Consider the following 24,772-nt stretch of genomic DNA (forward strand, 5'->3'; position numbering starts at 1 on the left):
TGAAGCGGTTTACAAGTTTTTAATTTTTGTAATTTAAGTTATGTATGTTATTTATATACTTTTTTTTTTTTCCAGAGATACTAGCACCATTGTGGTATTTATAAATCTGAAACAAAATAATGTTTGTGTATGTATATATGTATGTATGCCTAGCTGGTCAATGAGTTAAATCAACCCCCGAGTACAGATAGCTGCCTACTTCGAGTAAACAATGGATATCTGTATATATTTGTGTTATTTTTTTGTCAAGAGATATTGAAAGAGCTGGTTGTCCAAGTCAAAGAAATGCCATCATGCTTTGAGTTTCTGCTCATAGCCAGTAAAAGATTAGCTTGGATGAATTATCTGCACTGAACATTTTAGGAACATTGTTCTTGATCCATTTAGGTGCAGTGATGGCCAATTTTTGTTGTAATTTTAGAGAGCATTGTTTATATTGCAAAGTATTCCACTGATGTTACATACCTCTTCATAGGGTGACTACAATATGACACCTGACAGACATCTGGGGTAAGTCTTTCTTACATGTATTGACAAGTATATTTTGTAAAGCGCCTAGATCATGCTTGGATAGGGGCTATAAAAATGCTCTTTATTATTATCTATTACTATTCATTGGGACAATCATTGGGCACTGGATCTAAGTGACAGCCTCTGTATTAAGACAATCCATTCATTGTTATGACAACTGAACATCTATTTTGGGACAAACATCTTATTCTAGTGGCTCTTGCCAGACTGATTGAATGTCTGTGTTCTTTCCTTTTACAAAGTCTTGCCCTCCTGTGTGTTAAGTTAATGAAATCCCCAATCCAGAAATATGGTTTGATGTTACAGCATGGAAAACCAGAGGGAAATCATTCATGATTGACAATATTATGGACAATCTGAATTTCAGCAGGACATATCAGATAATTTATATACAATCATAATGACAGGACACTATGCATGGCCTTCTAGTTGTGCCTTACTGTCAAATGATTGTTTTTTTGTAGGGCAGCTTGGATTGACAAATGCAGACCAGATGTACTCATAACTGAATCAACTTATGCCACAACTATCAGAGACTCCAAAAGGTTTGTGTATTTCTGCTGGTGTTACATCTGAAAATCAACTGGCTTCAATAGTCCCTCAGGGTTCCAAATGTTGGGAAAGTTTACATTAAGTTGTCAAGTTCTCTTTAATAGTAGTTCATTGTGTCAAAGCGGAAGAAATTATAGCTATGACAGTGGTTTGGCAAAATGAATCAAAGAGAAGTTGTAAATATAATATAGACTGAGACAAAAAAGCCATCCAACACTGGAACAGTAAATGTCATGACCGAATAAGATTATCTTTCTGGCAAAACTTTTGTCCGCACTGAGGATTACCATGGTCCTTAAAATAATTACTTGACTGTGGTACATCATACTAAGTGATAAAGGGTCAAATTCAATGGTGTTATGATTTTTAAATCATAATTTTCAACCACCATTTAAAAATGGTAGTTAAACATTTCTAGCTACTGCATTAAAACAAAAAAGTAATGACTCAAGGTTTGTCACACTGTAAAATGAGTGAGCCTAAAACTACAATGGAGCCATGTCAAGTGTCCATTTTGATGCTTCACAAAACATTGAATTATAATAAATAATGACAATTGGCAAGGACAGGTATTAATATTTGGATCTTTTAATTTCACACAGATGCAGAGAGCGAGACTTTCTAAAGAAGGTTCACGAGGCTATGGACAAAGGTGGCAAGGTAACAATGAAAGATATTCATTGATAGACTCCCTTATAGTGTGTCAATGCACATAAATAATAGATATTATTAATAGTTTTCTCAGCATGTTGTATTAAATTTCAGTATCTCTTTTTGGGTTTGCACAATGTATTTTGTGTCATTGAACAGGTGTTGATTCCAGTGTTTGCTTTGGGACGAGCTCAGGAACTTTGCATTTTACTGGAAACATATTGGTAAGATAAGTATAAGATGATAAGTATGAGTTTCAAGTTAAAGTGAGGAGTCTTTTTTTCTAAACATTGTTCATTGATAGCCAAAATGACCTACAGAAGTGCAAAACCTACAAGTCAGAAGTAAAGATTAACTTGTCAGTGGGAAGACAAATAAAGAAATGGGAGCTGATCACATGCATGCTCTTGCATTTCAGGGACAGAATGAATTTAAAAGCACCGATATATTTCTCAACAGGGCTCACTGAAAAGGTACTTTATAGTGAAGTGGAACTAATGTATAAACTGGTTTTATTTGACCAACTGGGAAGTAATGTTTTTAGTATTAGTGATGGCTTATTAGGTTCTTAATCACAGTGCTGTATTTTTATTAAGGTTGTGAAAAAGGCTGCGTGAAGATTTTCATCTGTAACTATGAAATTGTACAAACTAGAAGCTCAAATAAGTTTGGTTCAAAAATAAGTAAATGTTTGATGTGGCTTGGTACTGTTCTCTAGAGACCGGTTGTTCAAAACCGCGATTAGCGCTAATCGGGGATTAAATTTCTTAACCGACGATTAAAATTTAATCTGCGATTAGATTGCGTTGCTCAAAGCCCGATTAGCGCTAATCAAACTCTAATCGGCGGGTTAAATTTAATACACCTCCGGAGGAGGATTAACTCCCTAGTCTGCCGATTAAACTTGAAGAAAAATGTCCGGCCTGTTGTTTCATCTCCCTCGCGTTGGACAAATGTTATCGATATTTAATCATAACATACTCGCTTATAGCGAGTTCGAGCTTCGGGCTCGTGAGAGATTCGGGAGAGCGTCCATTGAAAAAATCACAAACCTTATAGAGGCGGATTTGCGGAGGAAAACGAAGCGTGGCTATGCTCTTGAACCAATAGACCAAAGTGCTGCTAGTACTAAGATTTTGTGCTAGTGGCAACTTTCTTTAAGTTATCAGCGATGCAGTTGAAGTGAACAAGGCCACAGTTTCGCGGGCAGTTTTTTCGCCAAGGAAGCCATTTGAAAACAAAGTTTTCTAACCCCCCGATTAGTTAACCCACGATTAGGCTTAATCAGAGGTTAGTTTAATCGCGGTTTTGAACAATCGGGCCCTGGCTAGGCTGTGAGTGACTCTACTGTACAGTGCTGTACATGAAGTGAGCTGATGGCTTATCAGCCCTTCTGTTTAATAATGTCAACATACATGTAATATTTATCAGCACACTGTGTTTGTTATAGGCAAACCATTACTACAAGTTATTTGTGACATGGACTAACCAGAAAATAAAGAACACCTTTGTCCAAAGAAACATGTTTGATTTCAAACATATTAAGGTATGTTGAAACTATGAACTCTTATGCTTGGTTTTTTTTTTTCAAATATTTCTACTCAATTTCCCATCAACAAGAATTGGCTCTACAGCCAATAAATTAGGCCTCCTCTCCACTGCCACTCTTACAGCCATGTGTAGTTATTTGGGGTTAGATAAATCTACTGTATTACATAGGCTAAATCGATTTGCAATTTCTCAGTTAAATGAATTTTGGAGGAGTTTCTTTTGCTTAAAGCTTACTTGTTCTCTTTCAGCCATTTGACAGATCATACATTGACAATCCAGGACCAATGGTAAAGATAATGTCAAATAATTATTGCAATGCTCAGTCAATTTATTTTGTTGCTATTGTCTTTGTAACAAGGCACATATCTATTAGATTGGTAAACACTAAGTGTTTTAATTAAAGGTCTGTTAATAATGTACTTCATGTCATTAATCACAACTCAACCATAGTGTATGGCAGTCTTGGAACTTCATCTTTCTGTATGTTATAGATGACGTTCACACCTATGAACAACTCCATCACCTGTAAAGTTGACCCTATTGCTGACAAGCCCATTTGAGAGAAAAATGCTGATTGCAGCAATCCTGGAATGATTTTGTCTTCTACTGATCACTTTGTACTCACATGTACAGTACTGTTAATGCCGGCGAAATACATCCAAGTTTTTTTGTGTGGGTGAAAACCCAAAGCTTGAGTGCTGTTGTTAAATGTGAAACGTTTTGTTATAGGTTGTTTTTGCAACACCTGGTATGCTGCATGCGGGATTGTCACTGCAGATTTTCAAGAAATGGGCCTCAGATGAGAAGAACATGGTATAACTCTATTACTCTGCACCTTCACTATAGAAGCACCATGAAACTTATGATTATGGTCATCAACATACTAGATAATATTCAACAATGTAAACTTCCATTTACAAGATGACTTCATTTTAATAACATCTACCATCTTTCTCTCCAATCTAGGGTATATTTAACCGGCTACAATCCATGCGATAAAATCAGTGTAGTCATTTATTCCCTTAGATTTTTTGAAACACAATACATTGCAGGTTGTAATTCCTGGTTATTGTGTCGCTGGAACTGTGGGTCACAAGGTGTTGTCTGGACAGAAGAAAATTGAACTGGACAAGAAAAGCGTTGTAAGTCATGAAATGCTCACCACATCACGGGCTGACATCAGATACATATAACCTTGAAATAATCTGTTGCTTCGGAATACCTCTCAGTCTTCCCCACCATTAATCAATTCCTTTTTTTATGGCGTATTTGTACCTTTTGGGCGGTTTTCAACCTTTTTACACCATTACTTTGAGATGACCTTTAAGTTGCAGGTATTTTTGTATGTCATAAAAAATATGTGGTTATAAATTATGCCATGGTTATCTGTCGTGATGTTTGGAATCTTTTGTTACAGTATTTGTAAAACTGCTTTCAACTCACCTTGACAGTCAGAACTTTGCAACTAAAAAATGCGGAGGGTTTTTCTTCTTGTTTTCAACTTGGTATCCTCTCTTCTATTTGGTTTTCTTTTTATGGCTGAACATTATAAATTGTTTCTGTCAGATTGATGTCAAGCTATCAGTTCAGTACATGTCATTCAGTGCACATGCTGATGCAAAGGGAATCATGCAGTTGATTCGTCAGGTGAGACTGAGCAGTCAATCAATGACTCAGTGCAATGGATAAAGCTCATTGGCCTGGACTGTGGAGTTTATTTAAACCTGTAGCTCTTGAACATTCAGGCGAACAAGCACTGGTATTAGCAAATCCTTTTTTAAACTATTCAAATGCTTTCTGATTGTAACTTTCCGTTCGTAAATGTTTTGACCTTACGAACATTGTTACGTCAACCAATAGCTACTCATCTCTTGAGCACCTTTAACTTCATTCACCCCTGGAACCATGCGCGTTATTGTTTTCAGTGTTAAGGTAATTGCTTCTGTTGTTTGTTCTGTAACGTTTTCTCAACCAATCCCGTTAAGCCTTCTGGGAGATTCATAGCTATCTACGTCGGCTTGTTACTCTCCAGTACATAACTGGCAAAAATATAATGGGTTCAATCATTTCTTTAACACAGCTTTACTGTATTTGACAATTACCTTCTCCCAACTGTTGTGCTTTTTGCACAAAAAAATCTCGGCTAGAAAGTTCACGGTTAATATGTACTTCGTCACAAGAAAATACTCAACAAAGGAACAACTCAAGAAACAAAACATCTGCTCATCGGTAAGATAACTGCCATGATAATCGCGCCAAATGGTGCTACTGCTGCCGAAATTGGTTATAAAATACCACCTCTTGCTAACTAAGCGAAAGGTCAATATTGCTCAGTACGGCTTGCGCAAACTAGGTTAGTACGTAGTTTATCATGTGGCATAAAACGACGGTATGGCAAAATGCCGGCCAAGAAAGGACCAATCAGAACGCTCGATAAAACTTCTTAATTAAAATGCTCACTACCTGTTATTTGTTATTTTGTGGGTTTTAGGCTGAGCCTAAGAATGTTGTTTTGGTTCATGGAGAAGCTGGAAAGATGGATTTTTTAAAACAGCAAATTGAGAAAGAATTTGGTAAGCCATGAAGGGGAGAACAGCAAATCCTAGAACATCATTAATAAGTGGATATCTCTTATTTATCTCTGGTATTCATGGTGGTTAACCCATTTAATTTCTCTTTCAAGAATGAAAAAAATCATCAACTAATCAAAGGGCTCAACGAGGGGATATTGTCTAGATCTATCATCATATACTCAGAACTGGCACTGAAATAAATTTATGGCAGTTAGTAAAGAGAATCGATATCTCTACTCATGGAATGAAAGGGAAAGAAACTTGTCTTGACAATGGAGAAGCAGTCAAGAATTACTTCAGTAATTAAAGTAAGCCTCTTAACTCTCCTCGTTATACAATGTTTCCTTCAGGGATAAACTGCTACAAACCAGCAAATGGAGAAACAGTGTGTATGACTACCATTCCCACCATTACAGTCGACATGTCTCTAGATTTGCTGAAAAGAAAAGTCACGTCTCTGGAAAGAAAAGGTCAGTTCTGGGTGTTTTGAATGAGCCGGCCACATGGTACAAAATCCGCCATGCTAGATGAAAAGCTCCGCACTGCAGCTGGGACATCCAACCAAAGAAAAGTCGAGAGTCGTTTTGTTTTGGAGGCTGCCATATTTTTTTACTCTCTAGCATGACAGATTTTTTACCCTACGACCGGTTCATACACAAGAACTTTCACCACGGTAGTGTGTTGGTACTGGGATCAGAGGTCTGGGTTCGAGCTTTGTATTGTGTTGTTTAGCAAGGCAGGCCACTCTCACGGTACCTGTATGGGCCCCTGGGAAGGAGTCGCATTCTACCAGGAGGAGAGTCAATGCTACTTGTCGTGTCCTTGGTATTCAAAGTTCAACGTTCATAAAAAAAGTATTTTGATCTAGGAGACGAATAACACACAACAGTCTTTCTGTAACAATGAGCTTGCTAAGTTCCGGCATGTCACTCATTATTACAATAAACACAACCTGGATACAAATCCAAAACGTGAACGAGGAGCTAAACTCGGCACTGCCAAGAACAAATCCAGCTAGTGACGGGATGGAGGGCTTGGTTGCGAGATATCCCGCTTACACGATACAAAATAATATTGTTCAGGCAACTGCCTATGTTAACACAGAAGCATTTAGAGGTTAGTACTGGTGACTACCAAATTCACGAATTTGATTGGCTGAAATCGATATTGAAAGCGGTCTAGATTTTCCCATCTAGACCGGTAATGCTTTGCAGAGAAAAAGTTGCAAACTAAAATGCAAAGTCATTGACTATTTTTATCTAACAATATATTTAAGGTCACCCAACTAGTTTAGCTTTTTAGTTATTTTGGGTGTCCCACTACTGTATGTACTGTATTGTTTATTTATTTATAATTATAATCTTGTAAATTCTTTTAGTTGTTTACAGTAGTAGAAATAAACTGTTGTTGTTGTAAGGAAGTGCCAAAAACCTTGATGAGAAAAAAAGTAAAGAGGACAAGCAAACTTTGGTAGAATTAAATTCAACTCATCGCCGTTCGCAAGCAAAATGTCAGTTAGTACAAACCAGTTACATTAAACGAATTAAATTGTTCGTGTTTGCGCCATATAATAAACATCTTATTAACCGAGCTTAGTCGGTCTGTATGGGAGAATTTTGACCTCGGTCGTGTGTACAGACCTCACTGCGTTTGGTCTGTACTCACGACCTCGGTCAAGATTCTCCCGTACAGACCTCCTGCTCGGTTGATAAGAGCTAGTCTCAGTTGAGCCCTTTCTTCTTACTTTGTTAATGTAGTACTAGTTGGTGGATTTTCTTTATTCACTAAGGGAACTTGGAAATCATGTTCATGCTAATAGTGACTTGTGTGCTTGATTGAGTATGAGACGTTAGTTACTGATTACTCTTTATTCAGTAGATCTCACAATTTATCAACACTTTTTTGTGGATTACACCATTTGTGTGTTATTTATTTTACAGATGCGAAAAGAGCAAAGCTTACTCCTCACAATAATCACCTGCCATTACAAGGGGTTTTAGTTCTGAAAGACACGGTGAGTTTGACAGCTTTTTAGTTGGATTTTCCTGTGTTTGTTGTTGCTTGTTGTCCTGTGCGTATTAACACTGTTTCTCGTCTGATAGTCTGTTAGATTAATGGAACCGGCTCAAGTCATGAAAGAATTGGGTCTGACTGAACATAAACTTCGATTTACGTCATCTGTTACTATGGAGACCACAGTACCACATCACGTGTTCGTCGAAAGAATGCAGTGTGAGCTTGAAAGGTATTTCATGTGGTTGTCAAGGTTTGTCATCTTAGGAGACCCAGGAAAAAATAGAAAACGTTGAAACCGACTAGCGGAAACGGCCTCAGTCAAAGTACTCTTGCAACCTTTCATTCAGTTTGCAATGCTAAGCTACCATTACTAATAGGAATTCTTTTAAATCTAAGACTTCTTCCAAACTACTCTGTACAGCAAATGGCGGAAGGTTGTTTATCAGTGGATTCTGTTCTCATCAAGGTTAGTCTAGGGTTTGTTGGTGTAAACTCTCCTGGATTGCTGATGTCTTTTGCTGTTATGCAGACACTGTGCAGAGCTTCACATTCAAACTTTGTTATTACCGTTAGTACCCTTCTGTCACTGCTGGACTCATACCGCCACATAATCTTTGGCTCAATATCATTCTGACTGTTAGCGTTGTTTACTAATAAAAAATTGTCGTTGCAGTTACAAATTGACCACAGTCTCGCTTTAGTAATTTAAATCGCATTTTTTTCTTTGATGTTTGGAGATCAACCGTCCCTTTCCACTGCTCTGCTTTTCTTCATAAGTTTCATTAACGTCTGTACGTTTTTGATTGCTTTTGATTTCGCTGGTATTTTGTTCCAGATATCACCCAGTACTGATGAAGATGGTGGCTCACCCTGTACAGCGCTTGTGTCCTGGACATTGCAGGTGATCATAACAGCACTCACTCACAACTACTGTCATCTTTTTCCAAGTCCCAGTGGACTGCATCGATGTTTTTGTGGTAAACAAGAAAAATGATGAATGAGTTGTCCAGGAAACGTCCGACTGTTATTAAAAAGAGCTTTCAGCCCCACGCACATCTACAAGTTTTCATTTGGCTATAGATATTTCTTTTGACGCCGTTCCTAAATTTGCTCTGAAGTAAGCTCTAATCACTTTGAAAACCCTCCCGCAGCCCATGCGGCCTCTAAATCGTTTCATTCGTTCTTGTGCCTCCGTAACAAGATGAGGTTTGGTACTCAAACGTTCACATGGAAATCAACCTTAAAATTACCCACACAGTTATTTTAATAGAAATCGAAGCACTGTAAGGTTTTTCACCAGGCTTCAAATTGAAAGAGAGACAAAAAGTCAGCTCCAAAAAATCACCTTCTCAGTATTAACATTTCGTTGCGTTATATAATGTCTTGTTCTAAAATACAATAGCTTTTTTCTCTTTCATTTTCAGGAAGAAGAATTAGGAAGTCACGTACTCTCTTTATTACGTGACCGAACAGCCGTGGCTGTGTCTCGGTCCGGAGAGCCAGTAGGTCCGAGCTGATGAAGGAGTTCATCAGTCCGGTTATCCCGAGGAAATGATCATGCTGAAGAAATGAAATGCTGACAGAGTCCACCGTACCTGTCTTGTGTATAGCTGATATCAGACAGTTTACCTGCCCTGCTATCATACGGAAGTTGTTGTTGCCTTAAAAACAGGAGAAGAAAAACAAAGGCCTTGGTAGTAGCGTGAAGGGGTAAACACGGCTCAAGTTAGAGTCGATAAACAAGACAGTTTGTGCCATGGTGCAAATTTATCGAGTAACTGACCTTTGTAGAAACGTGGCACTATTGGGTTTAAGACTGTGGTAAATTTTTAAGTATGAACAATAGCGTACGTTTTGTCATTTGACATACCAGCCTCATATCCTGGAAGGTTTCGAAGTAGCCAAATTCCTGGCAAGGACGAGCAAGGGTACGGGAACACCTTGAAGCTCGGCTGTACCTGACCACCCTCTTACCCACCCGCCACGGTACCAGTCCTGTTTCAGATGTTCAAAATGTTTGTCTCTTTGTGCTGCTCCTAGCATACTTACTGGTGGATAAGGCTCTTTCCCTACCAACATCTTTTGCGCTCGTGAACGTACACAAAATGGCTAATCTTTAATATAGCTTTGTAGACAATTCTTCTGAATCGAATCTCAACTGATCAATACGTACGCCATATGAAATTATGAGCTATGGTCTAACAAGCCTGAAAGCTCTTTCTGTGTTGGTTTTCCACAGAATCCGACTAATAGCAGAAACACAACTGATTGGTGGTAGTATAGCTTAGTTCTTCATTTATTTGTTGTTCAACACTGACGGGAATATTCATGCTCTGTTGATAACTGACCCGGCAAAGGCTGGATTGTAAGAAAATAGGTACGAATATGTACATGAGACCGCCTACTACTGAATCATTTGTCACGAGTTGTGTAATGATGGTACAGTATTATTCTTAGGGACTCCCCTATTTGTAATGTGTCTAGGCGTGGAGGGATCTTGAGTTTCGGTAAACCTATGGATTGCACCAATTCTTCCAGGTATAAAGTTCGTTCCCCCATTGTTATTGAGTGCCGCCATGTTTTGCAGTTCTAGCAAATGTAACCGTGGTTTGTATCAACTTCAAAGAATTCATTAATAGGTTTGGAAATGTGTTAGAAAATTGAAGAACTGTTGTAGACCCAATGTGATCTTCACAAAGGAATTGTCATACATTGTTGCTGTCTTCTGCGTGAAGTAAGAAGTTTGTCTTTTCATATAGCAAAGATATAAGTGACGTCAGCTATTATTAATATGCCAACCAGAGAACTATTGGCTGGTGAAACAAAGAATTCTTTTGTTTACCGTTTTGAACATTTAAATAACAAAAACAATGTTTGTAAACAAATATCTTCCCTATTACGACATGATCTTCCCCAGATCACTTTCTTCTGTATTTCCAAAATTAATTAAGACCAATTTTCTTTGCTGTTTTGTGTGCTCGCGTCTCTTTTCCATGGTTGACGTTAGTAAAACATTTGTCGAATTTGCCGGCGATTATATACATGTAACCCAGTGGTGTCTCATAAATATTCAAAACTGATGAACACAAAGAAATCGAATGATTGTTTTGAGGGTTTGTCAAATTGACGGCAGAAAGACAGCGACTAATAAATAGGATTTAAAAAATGACTTGAAAATAAGAAATGTTGACTTTTAACTACTTTCGTCTTCTCACAAGAAAGATGATTGACAAAGATATTATGATCCGGCTGAGCCTTAATGACTCGGTTGTCGTTTCTTCATACAATTAACGATTGCCTGGATGATTTCCCCTGCCGTTAAGACAATAAGTATGTTTTCATTTCCTCTGCTGTTGACATTATTTCGCTGGTGATAATTAAATGAAAAATTAACAAACTGACTAGGTCTAAATTTCCTTTTAAGCCCTTTTCGTTTTCCAGAGATCATTAAGACAACAGCTAGTGTCCATAGCTTTGGTTGTAGATTACTTGGATAAGCCATGAAAATGAACTTCACTTGGCCTTTTAATACTTCTGCTAAAAACTCAGGTGGAGGTTTTCTTGAAATCGACAGAAATTATGGAGGTGTGAATTACAGGATCGCCATCTGCATAATTCAAGTTATCATCTGTTTCACTGGGCTGCTCGGAAACTCTGCGATTCTGATAACAATATGGAAGACGTCTTCTTTGCATTTATCGGCGAATGTGTTGCTGGTATGTCTTGCTGTATCAGACCTGGCTGTAAGTTTGGTTAGTCAGCCCCTGTCCATTGCAAACGTGCTAAGCCAAAAAGCTATACTGAAATTACTTGTTGGCATTCTGGTGCCCTTCTTAAACACAGCGTCTTTCATGACTGTTACTGCAATTGGTGTGGATCGCTTTCTTGTTCTTCAATTACATTTGAGATATAAAGCACAAGTGACAGTGTTCCGCGCCGCCTGGGCTGTCGTTTTTATATGGTTATTTTCAGGTATTTCTGGAACCACGAATCTCTGGATTTCAGCGGGCCTATGCGAGACCCTCTCGTCGGCTACAATCGTCAGCCTGCTTGTTGGAAACTTTGTTGTTTATTTAAAAATATACCTGATTGTGCGCCGTCACCACAAACAGATTCAGCAACAACGACAGGCGATTAATCCAAATACTTTGAACGTAAAAAGATTCCAGAAAACTGCTTTAAACACTTTTCTTGTGTTTATTTTACTCGTTTGCTGTTACATGCCCCATACCGCTGTCCTTAAAATGGCTGCTGCAGGTATGAGCATTACTCCAAGAATTTATAGCATGACAATCACATTCATTTGCCTGAATTCTTCTTTGAACCCTGTATTATACTGTTGGCGAGATCGGGAGATCCGATCAGTCATAAAGCAAGTGTTTTGCCATTGATACCCCACTGTTTCCGTCCAAGGAAAATAATTAATGTACCAGAGCAAGAGATTTATGATCCTCATATTCTCTTGACCAGAGAGACTGTCAAGATGGTTCGTCAGTATTTTAATTTCGCTTGCCGAGTGTTCGAAGTTAAAATTTGTTTTTAATAACGAATTTGCAGGACACATATCAAACAACTCCTAAATCAGCAACAGTTTGTATACTTAGAGGTAGTAAATTAGACATTCAATTCAATTCAATAGACCATTTCACAGTTGTCTACTCGGTGAGATGGCCTTTGAATGGCAGCGAGGCTGGAGTTGACCTTGTTTTGATACAGACCTCACTGCTTTTGTTGTGTAAATCAAGTTGTTCTAATGCTAACTAGGTTCATTTACGTGACAAAAGCAGAAACGTCATCAAAGCAAAGTCAACTCCAGTCTCGCTGCCATTCAAAGGTCAGGTCACCGAACAGGTAACTGTGAAATGGTCCATTGTAAATTACAAGCATCAATAATACTAGAAAGATTGCGGCACAATGAAATATGAATAATATATAGATTTAGCGGAGCCTAAAAGCGGAGCTCTTGGGCCGGGTTGTTCAAAGTCCGATCAGGCTAAACCCAAGATGAGCGAGAATTTTGATTTGAGTTTTGTAAATTTGTGGTGAGGTATTCTGTTCATATTGTTTGGCCTTCTGTTTTGATTTTGAATAATCTCAAACTACACCAGAAGCCCATGACTCAAAAGCAGTGAAACACGTTTGTATAGAAGAAAAATTGTACTTCAATTAACTTTTAATCCTGGGTTAGGCCATCCCCTTTTTTTTCTCTGTTTAGCGTCGTCCGACCGACCCAGATTTTCGCGTTTTCCAAAAAAAAAAAAGTTACACAGAAGGCAATGAAGGCAATGACACATTATTTCAAACAATCCTCACTTTAATCTGAAACATAAGCAATTTTTTGCCAAACAGACTTTTAGATTTTCCCTGTTCTCGTTTGATTTTAACAACAACGTCAACTTTTTCCTTCCTCCATTGCCGCCATGCTGACTTTGTAACCACACCTTATTGTTTCCAGGCTCCACGGACATTATGCTGAGGTACCGGGCCTCCCAGCTCCAGACTCCTTTTCCAATTGTATTTTTGGTTTTTTTCCCTTTTCCGACCGACCGACCCAAAATCAAAAAAACGCATTTGACAATAAACGAAAAAAAAGGGGGGGATGGCCTTAGCGTTATCCGGCTTCCGAACAACCCAGTCATGAATGCAACAAATTACCTGGCATTAGCCTGCGTTCCAATCGGAAACCAACAAGAAACAAGAAGATCTGTTAGATCTTATAACCGCGCTTTTAAAATTTAACTGTTTTCTTAGTACTACAGTCGCAACGCAGTCCATATTCCAAAGCAATCTTTGATGATTCATTGATTACTGTAGACATCACATCACTTGATCAACACACACTCTATTATTGCACCATCAGTCGTAGCCGTTGTGACATCTCCGATGACGCAATAGTCTTAATCTGGAACTTTCTTCGGGATATGTATGGGCATGAAGATACGAACACTATTACAAACCGCTTTCTTTCTTTGAAGTCACAATTAAATTTAATTGTTTTTTTCCCTTGAGTTAAGGGTTAGCAAAGAAGTCACACAAGTCACATAATTCAAGAATTGCGTTATCTACGGCTATCTTTAGTACGGTGGTTATTTCCCTATCAATGACGTAATCTTTGCACGTTCTGACACGTTCTTTGCTTGGCTTGCAAATATTTAATTTTCCTTCCGATCTATGAACTTGCTGCGATGAAACAGTCAAAGGATTTACTTCATTTGCCTAAAACCACAAGAAATACTCGCAAAATTACAAATAAATTAATGACCGTCGCTTCTGCCGAAATAAACTTGCAAAGTAAACACGATCTTATTTGTCACGTAGCGAAAGTGAAAGCTGCAACATCAGCGCATTCCATGGCTGACGTAATACCTTTTTTCACCGTATTTATTATTCCCTTTAAATCCAACGCTTTGATAAAACGAAAAGAAAATATATTTTACCCACAAAAAAGAAAACAATATCCGTAAAATTGTCCGTGTATTTATGTTTTAACAGCTTCTGGCGGAAAAACATCACACGTTCCGTGACTCAAAGTTTGGCCGAGCGGAGGTCTGCGTCTGGTCACCGACAAAAAAAAAAAAAACAAGAAGATCTGTTAGATCTTATAACCGCGCTTTTAAAATTTAACTGTTTGTTTAGCAGTACCGTCGGAACGGAGTGCACATTCCAAAGTAGTCATTGATGATTCTTTTCTTACTGTAGACATCACATCACTTGATCAACACAAACTGTATTATTGCACCATCAGTGGTAGCCATTGACAAATCTCCGATGACCTAATGGTCTTAATCTTTGTTGAACTTTCTTCGGGATATGTATGGGCATGAACGATATAAATGACACAATAATAACACAATTAACAACAGCTTTCTTTCTTTAAAGTCATGATTAAATTTAATTGGTGTTTTCCACGAGTAAAGGGCTAGTAAAGTAGTCACACAAGTCATATAATTTAATAATAAAACTCTATCCCGACCGATGTATCGATTTTGGTCACTCCAGTGACCACAGATTGAAAACGTGACAGAAAATTGGCGTTACTTTCGATTCTCACCAAATGTGGACAGTGGGATGATCTCATCATTAGCCAATTATACGCCATCTTTCAGCTCTTTTCGTCATATCCCCCCCACGGGAGAATTTTGTCAAGTTAGCTAATTTAGTATGCAAGCCAACGTAATGGCGGTCACCGTCGACGAAATGTTTATTTGCTCAAAATTGGGGCAAAATCTTTCGGAGATGGAAATCAAGACATTTGTAAGGATACAGAAAGTAATTTGTGGCCAGTTGCTGGCTTCTAAGGCTGAATTTATCCAGAAGTAAGCTGTATTTTCGTTTTCGTGCCGAAAGCCATGCGATGAAATATTATCGGCTTGTTCTCCTGTCTTGTTCTGTTTTTCTCTTTGTCTTTTCTGTAGCCCGCCGAGGCCAGTCTTTCGTCTAAATCAGTTGAAAGAAGTTCGAGAAAGATGTTCCCATTCAAGTTTAAGCTCTCAGGCGATAATTGTGGAGTTTTTTGGCCGAAACGTCGGCTTTGTTATGTTCGTGTTTTTCGGTTGCTATGGGCGACCGTTGCTTCCTTTGTTAGGTCAAGTCTGGGGAGTGAGGTCACAAAAAAATTCTAATTAATTCTGGTTTTGTTCGATTTCGCTGAAATTTTAACACGATAAAGCTGGATTGTTAAGGAATAGATTTACCGTCCGCCGATGTGTGGTAGCTATTAACGCTGAAGTGTTATATCGCTTCGAAGTCAGGGTTTTGAAGAGATTTTTTTGCAACGTGTAGGTTCGGCGTGATTTTGTAATCGGAGGTTTCGGTTGACCCCGAAGGAAAAAAAATCCGGAAAAGGTCATTTCATCGACGATTCAAACAAATATAAATATGTATATGCTCCGAGCTAAATTTCTGCTGAAAAAATATAATTTTTGACGAGCGCTGGGTTTTTAATTTTTTCCCGCAAAAGATGAGATTTATTAATGTTTCAACAGCTTTTGGCGAGTAAACATCACAGGTTGCGTGACTCTAAATTTGGCCGAGTGGAAGCTTGGGTCTGCTCGCACCGAAGTCGAAAAAAAAAAAACCACGGGTAAACCATGAACCGCGCTCGGCCCATGGCCGCGCGGTTAATAAACCACGGGTAAACCTAGAACCGCGCTCGGCCCATGGCCGCGCGGTTAAAAAAACCACAAGACCTAGATGAGCTCTAAACCTGAGCCCGCAATACGGTCACGTGATACTGGTCAGCGGATACCTTGTTTTGACAGGTGTCAATTAACATAACATGGATGTCCAATATCAAAGATATACGCTGTAAACCAAGACTGCATGACTTGGTATCAGCTGGAGTGAGCTGGAGTATGGCCGCAATGTTGCGCGTCGTCGTCGTTGGGCGCACGCGCCCGCGATCCATGCCGCTAGCCATGTTGACCATGAGAAAAGAGTTGCATGGGTTTCTGTGTCCATTGTAACTGGATAGAGTGATTACTTTGGTTTTGGTTTTAAGACACTCAATTGAAAACCGCTCTATTGCGTTATTAATCTCGTTCTGCGTTACACTTAAGTAAGCATGCTTTCGACTCGCGATATTGTTTATCATTTTAATAGCATTTTCAACATAACAAAGAACTGAACAATACAGTGGAACCCCGTTAATACGATCACCGACGGTCCATGAAAATTTGACTGTATCAACAAGGTTGCCGTATTAACGGGGTAGGGTCACACCTCAAGACTGTTAGAACAGTTATTTTAAGTATTCGCTCCACAAACACAATTTCCAGAGTTAAACCACAAAAATCAACTTGCCTTGTTGAATTATAACTTCGTACCTAACTAATGCTCGAATTTTTAATTTGCAGAAAGGTAGTCGAAACCACTGTTGTCGGAGCATTCGTGATTTCACGTGAGTGGTTGGGGACCCTACGATAACGAGAATAGACCGTGCCAAACAAAATCGAAAATCTTGGATGAAATTTCTGATGCAGATAATAGTGCGAACCACAAAACAGCTCGCTTATTTCGGCTGTACTTTTCATCCCATAATTGACCAACATGTTATGTTCTTAAACAAGAAACCCCATGAAATAAACACCGTTTAGAAATCATTCCACCGATTTTGACGACTATGATGTTGGACCGTTAGATGTTATTTGGCATGTTTTGTATATTACTCCCTGAAATCCACTGGTGCTCAGACAACAAACGATTACATTTGAAAAGCTCTTCTTTCACTTCAAGAACACACTAATCACATACAAAATTCCAAATGCAGAATCTAACAAGACTATATTTTGTGGCAAGGTGAGGTGTTCTCCTTCAAAACACGCTACACTTAAATTCAAAGCAAACGGAATTGTAATCACAGGTATGCTAAAATACAGCGAGGTCGAGGATGCTAGTAAACCTGTTACTACATACGGGAACAACAGTAACAAGGTGTGAAGATAACATGAACTTTGTGGTCCCACAAGTATTGCCAGAGTCCTGTGACCGGCTTTCCTGTCTGAGTTTAGGTCACGTGTGTTTTGACTAGCAAAAAAACATTAACACCTCAACATCATCATTATTATTATTATTATTATTATTATTATTATTATTATTATTATTATTATTATTATTATTATTATTGTTATTACGAGCCTAGCTGCTGTAGCTGAAAAAGGCCATGATTCATTTTTAAATGAACCAAATATTCCCAGCGCGCTTTTTCCAGAATTGTATTTTTTATTATTCCGCCAATGAGAACAGATATTCACGACAGCTGCAAGCCGTGTGCGCAGCGATCCAACACAGATGGAATGGGCACGTGAATTTAATAGCTAAGTTGCGTTACATGAATGTTTCATTGCGTGAATAATCAGCCAAGTCAATCACTTGTCTGTAGTTCATGTTTTAGAAAAATGTCGAAAATCGCGCGTCAAATAAGCGCCCAAACGAAGCCTTGGATTGAAAAACATCTTCGAACTGCCTCGTGTGTGTTCGGATCTACGCCGTGCGGCCGATCCTGCCAGATTATCTATTCATCATTGCTATAAATAAATGCGCGAAGTGTTGATGTTTGTCGTGTATCCCATGCTCTCTAGCAGATTAGAACTGATAATGATAAATGAGTAAATTCTTTCTAGACCTTTCCACTCCCAGGATGACTGTGTCCAAAGTTCAAAATTGTAAAAATATAAATTGTCGAAGAGCAAGGCTATACAGCTTGTCACTTTTCACTCGATTTTCAATGGCTAAGACAACAAACAAAGGGAAATAATGTTCACCTATTTAAAAATAAAAGTAAACAAAGCGACATGTAGTTTCTTACCTGTGAAATATAGCTTCCGTAAAGAGCACAAATGGCAAAGAGTAAACGGCAATCCATAAATACGAGAGCTGGTGATCCGTGCTTCCAACCTGTTCAATGTATGCGAACAGAATGGACAGAGGTCCAAATACTCCGCAGGCTAACACCTCACCAAGAACTATGTTCTTCAATCCTCCACCATGAAGCAAAGAAGCGAGGAACCCAGTGGCATACAACCCAAATTCCTGTCTGAGTTCAACTTTAGAAGCCACAGCCAGGCAGCCGAAGGCAGCCGTCGCTAGAACGTAGCTCCATATTGCCCACTGTGCGCTAAGCTCAAGCGTGACTCTTCGTGTCGCGGGTGAAATAAAGAATCTTCGGTTCTGTGCTTCGTAGAACGAGTTCACAAAATTCCCCGCTGCGTGCGTGAACAGGATCACAAGAGCTGTGAGGAAAAAGTTCAGGAGAAGAAACTTGCCATCATTTTTCCACGCTAAGGCTGTTCCGAGTAGAAATGACAAAATCGACGCCGGGAAGGTCCATGGTTGAAGCGATTCGAAGAAAATAGCAAATTTGTTTGAGTTCAAAGACATAACTGATTGTTTTCTTGTACAGATTAAATCCCAAGTCAGTATAAATCAAAACCGAAAAAAGTCGAACGAGATGATTTTGAGAGCGTTTTAACTTCTTTCGTGACAGTCAATATTTAAATTGCATTGGATACCGTCTCGTGTAGTTATTCACTAATTAGAATGTGACGCTCCAGACATGGCTAGAAGGGCGTTAGGAGGTAATTAATATGTAGGTAAACAATTATCAATAAAAATGTCAAATTCCAATGCTATTAACATTGTTGCGTAAACAAACAACTATTTCAACCAGCTTATGAGGTTAAAAGTGATGAAATTATTCTCAAGTTTTCAAAGTCGTGGTTACGATTCCTAGACTTCTATTTACACATGTTGTCACATAAAGTTTGATTTGTCATACAATATTTTTTAAATGCATGCACAAAAACATTTGAGGCCGCTATGTATTCCATACATGAATAGTTCCTTGTTTTTGCTGCAGCTTCTGATTATAACTGACAAAACATCAAAATTACAAAAAAAAGATAATAACCATATGAGCAGCTTGTACAGTTCGATGCTGCGTGGAAAGCATTTTATGAACACCCTTACCAAAAATGTAGATACCTTTAACAATATCGACTGTTCGAGCTATTTTTTCGATATTTTCTGCCTTCTATTTGGTCTTCGAATATACATATATATTGTCAGGATATTGTTGTCACTAATATTTTTATAATATTTTTTTCAAGTCGTTTATTTTCATTTTCCTCTTAACAGTGTGACAGCAAGATAACACATGCTGTACACCACTTCTTTGCTCAATATTTAATAAGGACTTTTCATTTGTATGAATAACTCCCGATAATCAATCAAACTACTTTGAACCTACTTTTATTTAGAAAGTTAAAGAAATTAAAAATATTTCTCTCATTTATTATGACTTAACATAAGTGGCATACACTTTCGTACTTTACATTGTTATTTTGCTTTCTAACCATTGACAGGAGCCCATGCCATTGACTATCAAATAATTGTACTTAGTTATGTTGATCTGTTTGCTCATAGAGAAGCTACCGTTGTTTTTTAGCTTAATTTCATCATTTCCCCGACGCAATACTTGTTGATTTTTTTCTCTTTTTTTTTCACTTCTGACCTGTTAAAACACGATTTGAGTAGCCTGGTCACACCGGGCAATACTTACACCTTTCTTATTTGCTTGTGCTTAACAATTGATCGATGTTGTTGGTATCTAAATAACTCCGTTTTGAGAGGAGATTTATTTGTCCAAGATACATCAAATTATAATTATAAGCATAAAGCCCCGGCCAAACGATCGCAACATGTCAACGCAACATATCGCAACATCGTTGGGCGCAACATGTCGCGCGCGTTTGGCGTTGCGACATGTTGGATGTTGTCGGCTCAAATTTGACCATTTTCACACTCCCAGCAAGTCGCAACACGCTGCAACAGGGTGGCCAAACGCGCGCAACATGTTGGGCCCGACAATGTTGCGATATGTTGCGTTGACATGTCGCGACCGTTTGGCCGGGGCTTTATGCTTATAATTCTAATTTGATGTATCTTGGACAACTTTGGGTTTTGCTTGTCATTGAAATGTTGGGAACTCTTAAACTAATGTATCTGCAATTTAATTTATGACCTACAGAGGTTGAATAATTTACTTCAGATATCACTAAATGAAAGAACGTCTAGCTACTGGGTCGAGGCTAAGGGACGGACCATTAGAAAAGTGATGGGGGAGGGGGGGCGGGGTGGGGAAAAAGCAAAAACAAATTCATGCAAAGGAAAATGCCAAGCAAAAAAATTTGTGCAAAGAAGATAAAGAAAAACAATTCATGCAGAAGGAAGGTCCAATTGTGACTTTTATTTAATATATAAAATTTGCCAGTGTCTATTAAAAATAATTCTTATTCAAAATATTCTGAAGTGTTCTCCTTACACTGAATGAAATGACAAATATAAGGCGACATAAATTAATTCATACTACAATAGCCAGAAATGTCATTCAGGAATCAACAATATTACCAGGCCCAAAATGAATAAACAAAAATCACTTATGCACTTTCTTCTTATTGAAAGGAGACAGTTAGAACCTTGTTTCTGTTTTAAATTGCAATTTTTAAGTGATAAAGCACAAAAACATAGATAATGAATCAAGATTTTACTGTTCAAAAGAAAGCAATATTTGTCTGAAAAAAAAAATTCGTGCAGAGGTTTTTACCTGGAAAAAAAATTCCTGCACAAGCAGTGAGCGAAAAAAAAAAAAATTCGTGCAAACTAAAAATTCGCCACCTCAACCCCCCATCACTTTTCTAATGGTCCGTCCCTAAGTTCTAATTATAACTAGCTAAGCCGGTCGACGTAATATCAGAGGACGTCATTTATTTACAGGTTAGGGGATTTACCTGCACGAGTTCACTAACAATGAAAGAGAAATTTCAATACCGCACTCGGCAAGGCCTCGTGCGGTATTGAAAATTTCGAGTTCATTGTTAGTGAACGAGTACAGGTAAATCCCGATAGTTCACGAGCAATGAGTGGGTTAACATTTTTATTATTCAAATTGAATACACTGCACAAAGAATCACTGCATCGAAACCACTATATTTGAGTCCGCCGAAGTCATGGTGTAATGAAAGTGGTGTGTTGAATTTACACCACAGCTATTGCACCAGGATAATGACGGCTAAGTGGTTGTCTCGTCACAACCCAGTATCACGTGGTAAAAATTAACCAATCAGAAAATCGGAATTCGTACAGTGTATGAAAGTTGAATAATAAAGACATGTAACGGTCTCCGTAAAGGAATCAATCGGATCGCCATAATGAAAAAAAAAAATTATCAATATGCCCATTACGCGACGACTAGTCCAGTCAAGTAAAGCAAACCAAATAAAAGATTAAGCTGAGCGGTGTTTTGAGGAATCTGCAATAGATCACCGCGGAAGCACTGGGATGAGAGACGAACAGCCAGCGGAAAAGTTACCAAGGGAACGAGAAGAATCCAAGAAGAGCTCAAGGCCAGGATACTCAGCATAGCATACGGGATCATCAGAAGAAAGCAATACAGAACGCATGCGTACTGCTTGCCAAGCAGAATGGCTAACGTCACAGCTCCTGCTGATCTGTCACTTTCAAGGTCACGAGTGTTGTTCCTGAGAGAAGAAACAGATTTCACTGTGTCAGGGGATGTTCTAACGCGTACTAGACGTTCTGATGGTTCGTCACGCACTCCTCCTCAAAGAAATCTTGCGTGACGTGCGCAAAGAGCGTTTCCGTCGGTTGGAGATCGGAGACGGCTCTAGTGTTTGGGTTACGCACTCAAGCGCTGCTATCTGGCTTCTCGCTTTAGAGTGCGAGAGAGTCTGCGAACGACGCACGTTAGTGGAACGAGCGACTTGGGAGCGCTTAGAGGAAGCCTGCGGCTCAAGGGTCTTACTGGGGCTGGAAGGTGGCTTAGAGTGGCGTGATCTCATTGCCGATCAACTCAGTCAGCTTCTCAGTATTCTAAACTTGAAACTACATCACAGAAAAACACTGGATCGATTTTCAAAGAGCACAAGAACGCAATCATGATCAACTTACAGAAGAGGTGGTTTTGTGGCGAGCTTCATACCGTCAGTAAACCTTCCATGGACTTCGGCAATCTCACAGATCTCAGCGGCCATATTAACTTTCCGATTAAAGAGAGTCATGTACAGATATAATCTTATCGAATGTAGTACATAAACATTTATTTGTATAAAAACTACGGCACTTACCCATGTAAAATGGCTTCTGTGTTTAGCGCCAGAGGTAAAGCATAACCAATGACTTTCATGGAAATTTCACCCGTCTGAGTAAAGAAGGCAAATACTGTGGTCAGAACGCCAAACGTCAATAAAATCGAAACATCTCCAAATGCAATGTATTTTAAACCGATTCCTCCGGTGTAGATAAATGAACTCAACACGCCGCTAAAAAACAAGGCAACCAGAGGAAAACTGTTTACATCCGCGCGGAGATAAACCGCTATAAAAGACACCATGCCCAAGAAATACAACTCGGCGATACAAGCGGCCATTTCACTCGGAGAAAGTTCATTCTTCACCAAGGTTTGATCGTCAGAATCTTCTGTATCGACACCGTTAGCGAAGTCGTAATACGTGTTGACTAAATTTCCAGCGCTGTGGATAAATACGATAGTAAATGTAGTAAATAACATCTGAACAGCGTCAATTCTTCCGGTTTCTTTCCACGCGAGACAGAATCCAAGAAAAGTGCTCGTCATCGACGCCGAAAACGACCAAGGACGCACTGCCAGAAAAATCCTTGTAAGTTTCTGCGGCCATCGCTTGTTAGAAAAGTAATTCATGTTTTGAGATGTCGAATGTTTGAAATATTTAATTCAATACCCTTACAAATCATATCATTGAATGAATATAGACCAGTGTTATTGAATCAGGGTATTGTCTTTCCCTTTGCCATGTGGTCGAATTTGATTCGCTGTTGGAAAATGAAGGCAGGAAGTCTTATTTCTGTTATGAAATCGGAATTGGTTACCCCATGGATTGTTTCTTCGTTTAGAACAACAAATTCTAAAAATATAACGAAGGCCTCTACGTAAAAATGATGCGTTAAATTATGTGTGGTGTTCGTGTCTTTTCACTACGGTCGCTAATGCTGTGGACAGGTTCAAGTTATTTCTTTTAAAAATCGAGGGCGAGTGTTACAAATCAGGGTTGCAAAATACAAGAGAACTGAAAACACGAGACCGTATTTATTTAATGTTTTCGAGTGTTTGGAAATCCAGCTGATGCAGCAGGTAACACGAGTCTTTTGAAATGGCCTCTCAATCGCGCCTGATCTATTGTTCAGTTCGTTGATTGAACAGTAAAGAATTACTTGGCAGTGTTTAGAGGACAAAAGACAAGAGCTGGCCGTTGTCAATTATTATAATTTGGTCTTTTAAAATAAAGGTTAGAAAGGAAACAATGAAACTTGCACATATAATGTCCACTTGGGGATGGTTTCCACATGATCGCTACTGGTTGGCAGATTGAATTTGTAAATCATGGATACGTAAAAGATGATTTGTAAAAAACTTTCACCTCATTGAAATCGAGAACGGATTCTCTAATTGTTAAAGAATAATTCCAGGTCAATACTATAGTATCCCTCAATTATTTTCCTACGAGTAAACTATTTACGTATTTACCCACCCTCATCAGTTTTTCAACACTTATTGTCGATGGAGTAATCCCGGGGAGTAACTGACTGACTGACGGAGCATCTGCTCAAACTGAACATATTATGTCAGTGTAGTCAGATATACTGATACAGATACTTCATCCAACTCATGGCAAGGACCTGTTGTACTGTTTCATCATTCAAATGATTGCGTGACGGGCCCGAAGCGCTTTTGCGTAGAGCCCACCAGCACTGGGACCCCGGGGGGGGGGGGATACTCCCTTATATGGGTTACATAGGTATGCACGGCCCCAAAAGGTATGGTTTTTCAGCTGTTTTGGTCATACATAGGGTATCAATTTTAGCTGATTTTAGCCATTTTGGTCATAAATAGGGTATGAGTTTTGCACTCTAGCCGTGATATGGGTATGTTTTAAGAAGAAGCCACTTTTTCGTCATTGTCGAAAAGAAAATCAACAAAAGCCCTTCACAAATTATGTTTACGGTAATTTAACATTGGTCTGAACTAGGCAACTAATTGTAACGCAGGTCTGAGACAGGGTTTTGATTTAAGGGTCAGGTCATAAATAGGGTCTCGAATTTATGGTCAGGTCATAAATTAGGGCAGGGAATATCGCAGATTATGGTCATAAATAGGGTAAGGGTTTTGGGAAGTGGGCCCCACACCCCCGCCAATTTTTCCAGATGTACCCCTCCCCCCCCCCCCCCGCCCGGGACTGGGACCTGACTCGATTGCCTTTCTCAATGGATGAATTGTTAATGAGTGTGAGTTTGGTATATGCGCTTTCATATATGAATCGATATGATCGCGTGATTCGAGGATCGTA

The 24,772-nt window shown here is 38.9% G+C and overlaps 3 protein-coding genes across 4 annotated transcripts in view; 1 reads left to right on the plus strand and 2 right to left on the minus strand.

Annotated features, from left to right (window-relative positions):
* Positions 1 to 10,841, plus strand: part of LOC145482677 (integrator complex subunit 11-like) — a 23,127-nt gene extending 12,286 nt beyond the window's left edge. For both annotated transcript variants that reach the window (XM_081461311.1, XM_081461312.1), the window contains 17 exons: positions 476 to 510; positions 996 to 1,076; positions 1,686 to 1,743; positions 1,894 to 1,958; positions 2,153 to 2,207; positions 3,185 to 3,280; positions 3,534 to 3,572; positions 4,015 to 4,098; positions 4,338 to 4,427; positions 4,852 to 4,932; positions 5,777 to 5,858; positions 6,209 to 6,328; positions 7,799 to 7,872; positions 7,961 to 8,103; positions 8,271 to 8,340; positions 8,710 to 8,775; positions 9,299 to 10,841. In XM_081461311.1, the coding sequence (XP_081317437.1) occupies positions 476 to 510; positions 996 to 1,076; positions 1,686 to 1,743; positions 1,894 to 1,958; positions 2,153 to 2,207; positions 3,185 to 3,280; positions 3,534 to 3,572; positions 4,015 to 4,098; positions 4,338 to 4,427; positions 4,852 to 4,932; positions 5,777 to 5,858; positions 6,209 to 6,328; positions 7,799 to 7,872; positions 7,961 to 8,103; positions 8,271 to 8,340; positions 8,710 to 8,775; positions 9,299 to 9,391 (1,332 nt within the window). In that variant the 3' untranslated portion in view covers positions 9,392 to 10,841. The remainder of the gene's footprint in view (positions 1 to 475; positions 511 to 995; positions 1,077 to 1,685; positions 1,744 to 1,893; positions 1,959 to 2,152; positions 2,208 to 3,184; positions 3,281 to 3,533; positions 3,573 to 4,014; positions 4,099 to 4,337; positions 4,428 to 4,851; positions 4,933 to 5,776; positions 5,859 to 6,208; positions 6,329 to 7,798; positions 7,873 to 7,960; positions 8,104 to 8,270; positions 8,341 to 8,709; positions 8,776 to 9,298) is intronic.
* A 5,607-nt stretch (positions 10,842 to 16,448) lies between these two features.
* Positions 16,449 to 18,907, minus strand: LOC145482714 (ubiA prenyltransferase domain-containing protein 1-like). Its single transcript, XM_081461356.1, has 2 exons — positions 18,181 to 18,907; positions 16,449 to 17,399 (listed from the first exon to the last, which is right to left on the minus strand). Exons 1-2 carry the CDS (start codon positions 18,750 to 18,752, stop codon positions 17,099 to 17,101), a joined length of 873 nt encoding a protein of 290 aa, XP_081317482.1. The 5' UTR covers positions 18,753 to 18,907; the 3' UTR covers positions 16,449 to 17,098.
* Positions 18,908 to 21,606: 2,699 nt separating this feature from the next.
* Positions 21,607 to 24,733, minus strand: LOC145481698 (ubiA prenyltransferase domain-containing protein 1-like). The gene is made up of 2 exons (XM_081460218.1): positions 22,517 to 24,733; positions 21,607 to 21,910 (listed from the first exon to the last, which is right to left on the minus strand). Exons 1-2 carry the CDS (start codon positions 23,107 to 23,109, stop codon positions 21,610 to 21,612), a joined length of 894 nt encoding a protein of 297 aa, XP_081316344.1. The 5' UTR covers positions 23,110 to 24,733; the 3' UTR covers positions 21,607 to 21,609.
* Between the last annotated feature and the right edge of the window lie 39 nt (positions 24,734 to 24,772).

The sequence above is a fragment of the Orbicella franksi genome, chromosome 3, assembly GCF_964199315.1.
Source record: "Orbicella franksi chromosome 3, jaOrbFran1.1, whole genome shotgun sequence".
NCBI lineage: Eukaryota > Metazoa > Cnidaria > Anthozoa > Scleractinia > Merulinidae > Orbicella > Orbicella franksi.